Source organism: Chinchilla lanigera, unplaced genomic scaffold, assembly GCF_000276665.1.
Source record: "Chinchilla lanigera isolate Chin_1 unplaced genomic scaffold, ChiLan1.0 scaffold00051, whole genome shotgun sequence".
Taxonomy (NCBI): domain Eukaryota; kingdom Metazoa; phylum Chordata; class Mammalia; order Rodentia; family Chinchillidae; genus Chinchilla; species Chinchilla lanigera.
In genome coordinates, this window is record NW_004955452.1 from 1,957,228 (window position 1) to 1,969,601 (window position 12,374).

The 12,374-nt window shown below is 43.6% G+C and overlaps 1 protein-coding gene across 2 annotated transcripts in view; it reads right to left on the reverse strand.

The window, feature by feature from the left end:
• Positions 1 to 2,168: 2,168 nt before the first annotated feature.
• The window catches only part of Usp48 (ubiquitin specific peptidase 48), a 72,434-nt gene continuing 62,228 nt past the window's right edge, over positions 2,169 to 12,374 (reverse strand). For both annotated transcript variants that reach the window (XM_013519602.1, XM_013519603.1), the window contains 4 exons: positions 9,208 to 9,333; positions 6,327 to 6,375; positions 3,904 to 3,930; positions 2,169 to 2,710 (listed from right to left, as the gene is read on the reverse strand). In XM_013519602.1, the coding sequence (XP_013375056.1) occupies positions 2,688 to 2,710; positions 3,904 to 3,930; positions 6,327 to 6,375; positions 9,208 to 9,333 (225 nt within the window). In that variant the 3' untranslated portion in view covers positions 2,169 to 2,687. The remainder of the gene's footprint in view (positions 2,711 to 3,903; positions 3,931 to 6,326; positions 6,376 to 9,207; positions 9,334 to 12,374) is intronic.

The following is a 12,374-nucleotide window of genomic DNA, read 5'->3' on the forward strand; positions in this document are numbered from 1 at the left end:
TACGCAGGTAAGCCACTCCACGAGTCAGTGACAGGAAATACAGGCTTTTCTGTTCCGTTTACTTCAGCGCTTTGTTTAGACAGGGATGGATCACAGCTTGGGTATCGGAAACAAGCTATTTAACCCAATCACTACTTTCTAATATTAACCAGGACCTGATCAACAAGTCTATGACCACACAGACCAAGCAGCCAAACATAAAAAAACACTCTGGATTATGACTCCACAGAAATAAAGGGACATTTACGTATTTTTAATTTGGCAGAAAGGTAAAAGCAATTCTAAACCAAGTTTGTAAATATACAGAAACATATTTCCCCACCAGGGGGATGAAGACATCCAGAGGACAACCTACATTTTAAATAGAGGCAGCAATTTGTCCAAGCATGGATGCTGTACACATCCTTGAGGGATTAAAGAATGGCCAGAAATATACAGGGGGAAACCTCCAGCTTCATAATACCTTCAACTCCCGGGAGGCTGGTATACTAAAAGGTTCACATGCCCAGCATCAGAGCCCAACAAAGTCTATGCCTTAATGTATTCACAGCCCAGAGGACAATATTGGACTTCACTGTTTGTGAATACAGACATAACAATGGGGTTTAGGTTATCCTCAGACCTGTTTCCCTGTACAAAGTGGTAGTGGTGGCAAAGCTGAAGCTACTCAGCACACATTTCTTTGTAACTTGCCCCAGGATACGGTTGTAAGAGTACAGCAGTGGTGTGTAGGGAGATACCGAGACTTCTGGAGCATTAGCTGCTCACTCTGGGCCCATTCCACCTGTATAACCAGGGCAGTAAATAAAGCCAGGACTTAGACTAGGTATCAGTAGCAAATTGGAAAAAATGCATTACATTTCTGGGGTTTAGTTAAGTCAATCCCCAGGATGTTTATCCCTCCAGTGCTAGGAATAGAACCCAGGGCATTCTAATTAGCTAGACCCCCTAATTCCCCAAACAAGCTTCTTTCTGAAGAAAAGGAAGCTGCTTTATCAAGCACTCTGAATGTTTAATCAAGTCCTTAACTTGGAAAAAAGTTCCTTTGTGTTATGACTTTTATTTCTTTGGAGCCAAGTACAAGACTGCTATCTGAAAATGTGGATTAGCTACCTGTGAGTTCATGTCCTTCCCTGTGTTGACTGCAAGGCCAGAAAACCATGGTTTGATAGCTGCTCCTCTGAGCATTTGTTGATTTTGAGATAGGCTCTCTTGGTGTAGCACAGGATGGCCTCAAGCTCACAACCCTCCTGTCTCAACACAGACTATGGGCATGCCTGGCCACTGGGAGTTTTGAGGAGCCTGTGAGCAGCTCACCATCCCACACAGGCTTATTAAACACCCCAGCTCCTCAGGGAGCAGACTGAGTACACTGCAAATACAGAGGGGAAACAAATGTTTGTTTCAACCAACAGCCATAATTATTCTGATAGAAAGCTATTCAAGTGGGATGCTTCTAAGGTTAGTGGTACTTAAATGGAAATCTGCCTCCTCCGTCCATTATGAGTTCAGATCGGGGGTGGGGTAGTGGGAGCCTGGCACAAAGTTGAGGCCATGAAAAATCTGAGATGCCTACATCAACATCCAGGCCACAAATGTATACATACACTCAAAAGAGAAAAAACTGTAAAAGAAATCAATCCCAGCCTTGTTTCATTTAAAAATCCTTCAATATTCTTAATATTGTTCTGATTATTTGTTGCTAACAACTACAATCCTGAGTTGGATAAAAGAACATATCCCACCCATATACCCCTCCCCTCACCAACAAAGCTATCAAAAAGATCCTTGCAGGGCCTTTCAGAAGCAGCTTTCAAAGAGAGAAGCATGGTCGAAGAAAACATTATCCAAATGCATGTCAGTACAACATTCTCTTCCAATAAGGTGGTCAGATTTTTCAAACGTGCAAAAACCACTTCCCGGTAGCAAAACTGGAGGAAGCTGCTATCATCAGTAGCAAACACTCTCCATCTTTTCTGAAATGCACCAAGGTGAAATGCCTTTGAGGGCAGAAGTGAGCCATAACCCCCTGCTCACTGCAGGAGGCACGGGGGTGCCCCTCCTTTGCCCAACACCAACACACAGAGCACTGGGCACCACACACATGGTGGGGACGCTGCAGCCGGCTCGGAGGAGTCGAGATGGGAAGACACGTTTCCACAACGACGGCAAGTTCTTCACTTTCATGCTTTATTGAAAGTAGAGTATGAGTCAAAGACAGGTACGGGTAAGCAGGTTATGTCTCTAAAGAATCACTTTTAGTTCAGAGTAGAATGCTTGCTGTCCCATCTACTGTGATACAAATCCTTTATGGACCAGTGCATCTGGTATGAAACTCAAGCAAGGAAATATAACAGAGCTTTATTCCCTTCCATGACTATAAATTTCATATGTAAACATGATTCAATGTTGCTGGCTACTAGTTCAATTTTTACTTGCCCCCTTTGCTCCCACTACCCCCCTTAAATATAAAATTTGAAACATTTCCTTCAAGTTTGATGTCCATCAGTGCAATCTGCTTTATTTGACATAAGGCATTTGGGGCAGTCACGTTTGAACGGATTGTTGCCTTTTGGAAGAGTCATGTCATGGTTTAATTCTTAAATCCACCTTTTCTTTAATGCCCTAACATGTCAAACTCCTCTTCCCCTCTGGTGATTTCTTAGCAGTCAGCAAGTGTTCAAAGATTAATGTCCAAGTAGACCAGTACCTGAGAAGAGAAACACACGTGGAGGTACAGTTGTGAACTAAACAGTAAGAGTTCAGGTATTCCATTTGCCAAGACGCATCACCAACAGAGAATATCCAATTTAATAATGAACACAGCAACAGCAGACCCTTTGGAACTGAAGGATAAGAAAAACCTTGGCTGGCTCCAGGCTAAATCACATTTCTGCTGAAAGCCATGTGCTTCCTATGTATGTCTCCACAGAAGTTAACCACATTTTATTGATGATGTTCATTTGGTGGCCATTTTTCAGAGAGATATTGTTTTGCTTTGTTTTGACCATTATCAGGAGTTCCTTTGTCATGGAAACACATAGGTAATACAGTTGCATTGAGAAAACTGTTGAGGCCAGTAGCTTTGTCACTTATTTGCTTCCGCAAAGAATCCCTGGTATTTGACTCAGATTCATTCCTTGGTAAAATCATACCCTGTCATGGGCCTCTGGAGTGGCCCACAAAAGAATCAATGTGGCAAAGTTATATCTGTAATTGTCAAACATCCCTACTTGATGGGTTAATAAGCATTACTGCTGTGCACAACACTAGCGGCCAAGACGCAGAACAAGGCACCGCCCTGTCTCCAGCCGCAGTAATAATCCAGCAAATCCCTGAACTCTAAGTAGACTGAGTAAACCTTTTCACTGGACCTGACATAATTCAGTAAATTCTTCTACCAGTAAATCTTATCAGCTGCACACAAAATGTGGTTTTTTGGTTGTTCGGCGACAAGGCCTCATCGTGTAGGCCAGGTTGGCCTCGAACTTATGGCAATCCTCAGACTCCCAGTGCTGGCATTACAGGCCTGAGCCACCACACCCAGCAACACAACCAGTTTTGCTCTAAAACAGAGACTGATAGGAGGAACCAGAAAAAGGCTAAATATAAATTTTGAAACGCCAGTAGTGAAGTTTCCAACCTCCTCCCAAGAAATGAAAAAGCAGAAGTTAAATGGACATTTGGCAGAAGAGAGTTCTAACACATGGGCTGCATCTGAGGCCTGAGTGCCGCAAACGATAATGAACAAGCTTGAATAAATTATGCCTTTAGCTGAAATTAATTCCTGCCATGAGACTGCGATTGGATTAAATTTTAAAATCAAATTATAGCCTTCACTTTAATAGAGAATTACAGTATGATTCTGACATTCATGAACAAAACATGACAAATGGAACTTACCTTTAAATCCTTCCTCTGGCATACAGACTAGAAAAAGAAAAAAAGAATTCCAGATTGAAGAGCCTTGTCACATTAGACACAATAGATCACGTCAATGCCTTAAGATGGGAAGTTTAAAATAACTCTTAGTCACCTGAAATGGTTACTTTTGAACTTCATCTGATGATCTTTCTGGGCTTATTTTTAATCAAAGCAACACATATGTATCATTTAAAAAGTCAACTATTGATGGAACAAGGTGTGAACAGAGCCACATTTTGCATGACTCTGGGAGTGGCCCTCAGAAAATGACATGACTGACTCAAGAGCTGTGTCTCCCCCTCTTCCTCCCTTTTTAAGAAGCTGCTACTGACTGTTACAGCACTTTTTCTGGTATGTAGCCTCTTTGTTTCTATGTAATACGCTTACATTGCTACTATTCCTCAATGAGAGACCAAGAGTTAGCTCCTCCACCTCCCAGGCCCTGCCTGTCCCAGCTCCACCTCCTGACAGTGGTGTTGGCTATGGCTAAGCCTCTGCCAGTGTGACTTTGCCTGCACTTACACCGCTCACATGGGAAGTACTGCAGTTGAAACCCTTGGTGTGCGCTGGTTAAACTGCCTAGTCTGAGTCTCACAATTCTTGCTTGCTCATGAATTTCATTTTCTTTCTACCTATATCAAGGACCCACAGGCCTCTCTAAGGCACCCAGTGTCACTTCCACCTCCCCCCACGAACACTGCACTGTTGTCCCATATGGCAGGCTGGACGGCGCTGCCTGCTGCAGAACATCTGTTCTAGAATCTCTTCACCCTCTTCTAGGACACATCCTGTCCTGTTACCAATTTCACTGGCAACTTTCTGCTTGCTTCGCTCTTGTTTAAGAGCAAAGTCCCAAGCGGAATGTTGGCAGACAGACTTTTCAGCAGGTGTGGAGCACAGTTGTGCAGTTCAGACTGAAATGTGTTCCACAAGGGCCTCACGGGCACTGCCTCCTTTACTTGTCTTCCAGACTCCTCCTCCTAGGAGTTTGGTTTTTCCCTCCAGATCTCTTATTTCACTCTCTCCAGATGCTGGAGATTAGTCTCACACAAGGCGAGGCCTCAACCACTGAGTTAACCATTATTTTTTGAGACAAGGCATTGTTAAATTGCTCTGGCTGGCCTTGAACTTGTGATGGTCTGCCTTGACCTTCAAATAGCTGAAATTATAAGTACTTGGCACTATATCAGGCAGGATCTTATCTCTGGTTTTTCACTGGCTATATCAGACCTTTGAATTCTCTCTTTTTTTTTTTTTTAACTTGGTTTTTAGAGTATTGAGGATGGAGCCCAGGACTGAGTATGCTACCCAGCTGTGCTACCACTGAGCCACATCCCAGCTCTGATGAATTCTTTACTGTTCTCCAACTATCCCTTCTATGTATAGGACCCATTGTTTATTTTCCCGGTATTACGTACAGGACATTTTTAAGCTATCTTATTGCCTATGCTACTTTCCTTTCTCTTTGACACTCATATCTTGATTCCATGCCCTCAATTCTGTCTGGGGTCCTGGCTGCCCACTTCTACTTATGTAGATCTGAGGTACTAAAAGGGTATCTGATAGCTCTGCTCAGCAGGTAGGCGTCACTAATGGGCAGACTAGTCACCTTTTTAATATATATCTGTAGATGATTTTCTTGAAAGGAATTCCCTTCCCTTCTGTGGAGGAGGCAAGACATGGGCTGGGTGTGGTGGCTCACCCCTGTAATCCCAGCACTAGGGAGGCTGAGATAGGAGGATCACTGTGAGATCAAGGCCAGCCTGGGCTACATAGTGAGTTCAAGGCCAGTCTGAACTGCATAGCGAGACCCTGTCCCAAAAAGACCAAAAAAAAAAACCAAAAACAAAAAAAACAAAAAAAAAAACATGGGCTGTAGGCACCAGTAGAGGCTGGGGACCATCTCTTGTATGCAATGGAACAGGCTTCGTGTCACCTTTCTAGCTTACCTTCAACAAAGAGTTAACACACTCACCCCCTAGTTGGCCATTTGAGGGGCAAGTGGGGAAGAATGGCGACATGCATCATGGGGAGGGAGGGAGTTATCTACCTGCTTCTCAGATTTCCAACCCCATTTCTTGTTCTTGGGCTTCCACCTCATTCCCGCCCCCAGAGGCATCCTAGGTGCCTATCTGGACAGTGCGATCCGAATTTGCTTTGTGTCTTGGGGACTTCTTCACTCTGCTGGTTTGCATTCACTTTGATTTCCTCAGATTAACTAATCCCTCTTTCCTTTTCCACTTCCCAATTTTTCCCCTTTCCAAAAAAAAAAAAAAAAAAATTAAGACAAGTAATGTAAGCTTCCACTTGAACAGCAGGCAGAAGCTATGTGTCCAGGTTAAGTCTCAGTATCTATGATCCCACCTCCTTTGAACAGACTCCTACAGTGAGGACATCTTTACCTTGCATGACGTCATCCATTGCAGCATAATCTGCAATTGGTTCATCAGCCTAGAAAACAAACAAAGGGTTCAGACAAACAAGGGAAGGGGAGCTGGGAAAGGGTGGGCCAGCTACTCATCACACTGAACTGTGGTCCATGATTTTGCTATCAAATACTCATGAGCCCTGTCCAGCAGAGAACTCCAGCCAAGCCACAGGCAGTGATGCCCAGACTTATCAGTGGATATCCACTCAGCTATGGGTCAGACTCCTCATCTCAAAGAAAATGTGGAGAAGGAGTAGATGCACTGGTTCTGCCTCCTAAACACACCGTGAGGTGTGGAAATGCCTACATGGCCTGAGGTCATTAAAACTGCTTTAATCATCAGAGTTAAGATGCTAGTGGCCACACCGAGAGGTAGAAAAAATAATATACTACTCTTCTCAAAATACTAATTAGGTTACAATTATACATTTTGACCCTCTTCATCATCAAGAACAGAACTCCCATGTCTGTTTTAGAGTTGAGTCTGAGCTTACACTGAGATGTTGTTCCCTTTCATAATATGGGCTGTTCCTAGGAGTTTAGGCAGGAGCATTAGAATTCAGCGACTCCACAGGCTGTCAATATCACTGTACAGATCTTACAGTCCCAGGGGGAAAAAAGGTAAGCGAAAAAAGAGGAGAGGCAGGAGAGAGGTGTGCAGGCATTGCAAGGGAGAGGTACAGGTTTGCATCTGTACCACGGCCTATCTTTATTACATCAGAATTGGGATGCTACAGTTTGAGAAATAGATTTTACAGTTCAGAAAATGAAAACTTAGACTACTGTGAATGCAGCACTGTTCTGCCACAGTGAGGGCCCTCCTGGCCACCAAAAAAACAAAGGGCAAAGGGAAGCAACAAGATGATAGAAAAAGGAAGATCTGGCTAAGGAGGTCTCAGCAGCCTGTACTTTCTAAAATATCTTCTACTAAATCTAAAGCCAGTTACCGTATCATGGACAAGAATCCCATTAAGAAGACAGGTGTGGTGGTGCACACCTGTAATCCCAGCACTCAGGAGGCTGAGGCAGGAGGATCATTGTGAGTTGAGGTCAGCTTGGGCTACAAAGTGAACTCAAGGCCAGCCTGAACTGCATGGTGAAACCCTGTCTCAAAACAAAACAAAACAAAACAAAACAAAACAAAACAAAACAAAACAAAAACAAACAAACACAAAAACCTCAAAGAATCCCGCGAAGCTGCTGGAATTCTGGTTTAGTGATAGATGTGTGACTTATGCATGTCTCCCAGCTTGACTGACTGCTACAGGCTGAGCAACCGTACACCCAAATCCAAAATTCTGAAATTTTCTGAGCTTTACACTAAGCCGTCACATGTGAGAAGTTCCACATGCGATGTGACCTGATGTGATGGTTGCAATCAAAACACAGATGCACTAAAAACGTCACACTAACTCACCTCCAAGCTGTGTGTGCAAGGTATATATGAAACACAAGGCCTCTGTGTTAAGACTTGTCCTGTCTCCAGAACATCATTATGCATATGCAAATATTTCAAAATCTGGAAAACTTTGAACTCCAAAACATTTCTAGTCCCAAGCATTTCAGGTAAGGGATCTGCAACTTGCACTCTTGAGCCTAAACGAAATGAGAGGCTGCTCTCACAGAGCTAAGTCATTCCGCTAGTCCAGCAGTTACGGGAAAGGTTAGGGAGAGGCTGAATATAACCTCCCCCTTTATTTTAATTTCTGTGTTGGGGACTGAAGCAGAGCCGCTCACATGCTAGGTAGGCATTCTATCACTGGGCTACATCTCCACTGCTTTTTACTTTGAGATGAGTTCTCGCCAAGACACCAAGTTGCCCAGGGTAGGTTAGAACTTGAAATCCTCTAAAGTATTTGGCCCTGTATGCAAGGGCCACAGTGCCTGCTAGAACTATTGCTTTTAATAAAAATTATGAGAATCCCTACTGTCTTCACTGAAAATTTCATGGTTTTTGTTAACAGTGATAGATCTAGACATTAAAGAATATATTCAGGGGGCTGGGGATTTAGCTCAGCGGCACAGCGCCTGCCCGGCAAGCGCAAGGTCGTGAGTTCGATTCCTGGTACCAGAAAAAAACCAAAAAAAAAAAAAAAAAAAAAAAAAAAAAAATATATATATATATATATTCAGTTACTCATCCTGACTGATCACATACTCATCTTAGGAGTGAGGGGCAGCACTTCAAAGATGTGCTAGACATCTCTGTCACTTTTTTTAAGGACAGACTCCCAGCCAGGCAAAACATAGTGTCGGGAGAGTTAGGGGCAGGCATACAAAGCTTGTGACCAGAGACCAGGTTACCCACTTGGCCCAGAGAAACCCCCACAGAGACTGCTTCTGGGGCCAACAGTCAAACTATAGTCTCCAGAGAGGTACAATCCAACCACCCTCAACCCTCGTCTGAAGGAAATGCAGGATGAAACATCTCTATCTGGAATAGACGGGCCTTGTCACAGAGATTCAACAAGAAATCTGGTGTGGGTCTTCCACTGCTGAAGGGCTTCCACCATGGCCTGCCCCATCAGAATAGGAACAACATCACTATAATCCACCTGTCCCCTCAGTGTAAGGACAGTGAGCTGGGTGATCCACGAAGGACTGAGAGGAAGCTTCATTTCCTTAGGGTGTGGATAGTGGCTGACACTGTATCACTATACCCTACAATGAAGACCAGGAAAAACACCCAAGATAGCTTGACTTCTATGTCTCCTGGGGCTCAGCCCGAGTTGGGCAATCCTGGGGCAGCAAAGCTCCCAGGTGATTGATCCCCTGGATGGAGGCCTCAGAATCCTTTAACCACCATTTCACATCATTAAAACCTAGAGTTCTTGAACTAGGCAGCTGTTACTTACCTTTAATAAAATCACAGATTCAGGTATGACGCCAAGGGTACCAAGAGTGGCACAATCATCACTTAAAATCTTTCCATCAATTGATAAATTCTGGTCAAAAGGAGCAACTGAAAACGCATGCATGATCTGTACCAATTTAAAACAAAAAAACACAAAAAGTCTTTATAAAACAAATTACTGAGACCTATACCCTACCTAAATAAAGCTTGAAGTCTAAAAATCACAGACAAAAGGGTTCAGAGTACAAAAGATAGGACTTTGCAGTCAGCCCACTTGTTACATTCCTACTGAGCCTATAATCCCCGACAGAGCCAGAACACCCTTAGGAAGTCCACAGCAGAAGGGAAACAATAGTACACAGAGATCCTTTTGTTCTGAACCTTACCACCTCCCCAGGCCTGAGGGTAAGGAACCAAAGGAGGGAGGCAAAGGCAGAGCTGGGCTTTTCAGTTCGCCACTGCTTAGCCAGTAAGGCTTGGGCACGGGTTGACATCATCACCCTAAAATTCCCCAGGCTCCACATTCTTCCACAGACCAACAAGTCCAAGCTCACTCTTAGAACCATCCTTAAATTACTCAGCGACTTCTCCAGACTTTTCTCCTTTCTTTGTTTAGCCACTTAGCAAACAATTTGGATGGTTTAATTCAGTCCTTGTGACTACCATACATTCTTGGACTGAGTCTTTTGTCTCTAGGAACCAAAATATTAATTTCAGTGTAGTGTTGCACGTGAATCTTGGTAAAGTGTTAAAAATTAAACATATTCCCCCAAACCACTATGCACAATATTTAAATGCCCTTTTGAATTCAGAAAAAATTGTTATGTGTAGATTTTCATTTCTGGATAGTAATTACCTCTGGAGGGCAATAAAGAGTTGGACTCAGAAAGGGAAGCACAAGTATCTTTGATGATAGTGTTCTAATTCCAAACTGCCAGGAAAAACTCAGGAATACTCATTTCTGTTTTGCTTTATAATTCAGTGACATGTCTGTCAAATGTGCTCTATCACATGTATCTTAATTACACCAACATCCATGGTGCATGGGAAAACCATTTCACCTTTTCCTATGTTCTACTCCTTGTATGTAGAAAGCTGAAATGAGTCCAGCAAATCAGCCCTGAATTAGCTGTGTGTAACAGAGCCTAAGAGCTTCACAGTCTGGACAGGTGGTGACCAGGAATGTGATTTTACTAATGGCACAAAGATAAGAACAAGGTAACAATACAATGCTATCTGGGCTTCTCAAAGACATTATTAGCCTCTGAGAACCAGTAAGAACTGACTGCACAGAGATCTGTGACCCACGGTGCCAACAGTACTGGTATCACCAATGAATTTCATGAAGCAATATGCCTACTTCTCATGGGGAAAAGGTACTGACAGAACAGCTCTACCAAAACCAGCCCGCGATAAAAAGAACAACAAGCAGAAGCATCCAGCCCCAAGCTAGCAAGTAAGAGCTGTGAAGACACAAGCAGAGCTGCAGGAGACGTGTGATGCTAACCTATTGAGGGGAATATCACAGCTTGGGAAGCAATGCTTCCTTGATCCCCTAAATGCTCAGTGTCTTTACAATGCAAAGAGACTGGATAAACACCAAATGCAGTACCTCTAGACCTGAGCACCACAGGTGGGAGTAGGGGGCTGACGCTCACACTTTGCACTCTCAGTACTAATGAAGCATTTATTAAGAAGTGACCATGTAACAAGTACTGTGCCAGGTGTCAGAATTATAAACTGTTCAATCCCACTCTACAAGGGCTCACATAAAACAAAGTCGTACAGAAGGTGGCAGAAGATGCGCACAGGGTCTGGGGAGAACAGAGGAAGGACAGTCGCTTCTACAACAGGGACCAAGACGGCTGTCATCGGCGAGGTTCCAGGAGTGATGAGCAAGGCCTTGCCAGTACAAAGAGGCGTTTCCATGTGGGAGCTGCCGATCAAGGTATGGAAGCCCACGGCACAGAATTCATAAACCAGCAGTGCTTTGGTATGATTAAAATGACTGACACAAATCAGTTCAAGGAGTGGGTACTGCACTGCTCACCTATGCAGCAGGACAGGAGCAATGAAAACCCTGCTGCTACAGTAATAGCTCTGGCTGCTGGCTACAGCAGGTTGGACTGAACCAAGGAAGAGTATTAAATCTTGGGGGTAAAATGTCTTCTCCCTAAAATAGGCAATTGTACCACCAAGTGCAGACTTATCTTTGGGAAAGTAATAATGCAATTCAGGGCTGGTGCTGTAGCTCAGTGGTACAGTGCTCACATATAGCAAATGAGTGCTTGGGTTTGATCCCCAATACTGCAAAAACACAAACCAAAAAGGACTAATACTATTAAACACTGAGCATCTTTGGAGTGGTGGGGGGGGACGGGTTACACTTCATTTACTTAATGGCATCACAGAGCTGGCTACATTAATAATTATAAAAAGTGTCTTAAGGCTTCAAGCAATTACGTGTGGTGAGTATGTCTAGAATCCAGCATTTACAGTTTCCCACAGGCTGTCATTCTATTAACTTCGAAGTACAGTAGCCCCAAAGGAAAGGATCCAGCACACATTTTAAAAAGAAAAAAAGATCATACCCTCTTTAAAAAAAACACCCATCTCCCAGGATCACGCGCATGCTCGCCAAAAACGCCCATGCTGTCCATGCTGCCACAAAAGAAAAAGGGTCAGATCTAGGTGAAGCTTTAAAAGCTGTACCACTGAGCAGCAAGGGGAAAATTACATTCCACTGCCCTTTCTTTCATCCTCTTTGATTCACAGTGGTCCTGGCAGCAAGGGTGGGAGATGAGAGGACAGACACTGCAAAGGAAGAGCCAGGAAGGCACATCTGGGGCTTTCAGATGAACAGCTACTGCCTTCTAGCAGCTTATCCGTGCAGGTAACATGCTCCTGAATGGAGAGGTTTTTCTCTTGGTTTCTCATTTATTCTTCAAAAATAGTAGTCCATAATAAAAGCAGCATAGGCTTTTTAAAATGTCCTTATCCACAGGGGCTCTTTTGGTAATTCAAAGGTTTCGAATGTTCGAGGTTTACCGCTGACAGGCAGAAAGCCGGTGGTGGAAACAAGCCTTCTTAGATGTAAAGGGTACAATAACAGAGTGAAGATATTGTGCCAATGCATTTATTTTCAGAGCCGTGGGTTCAACCAAGGGA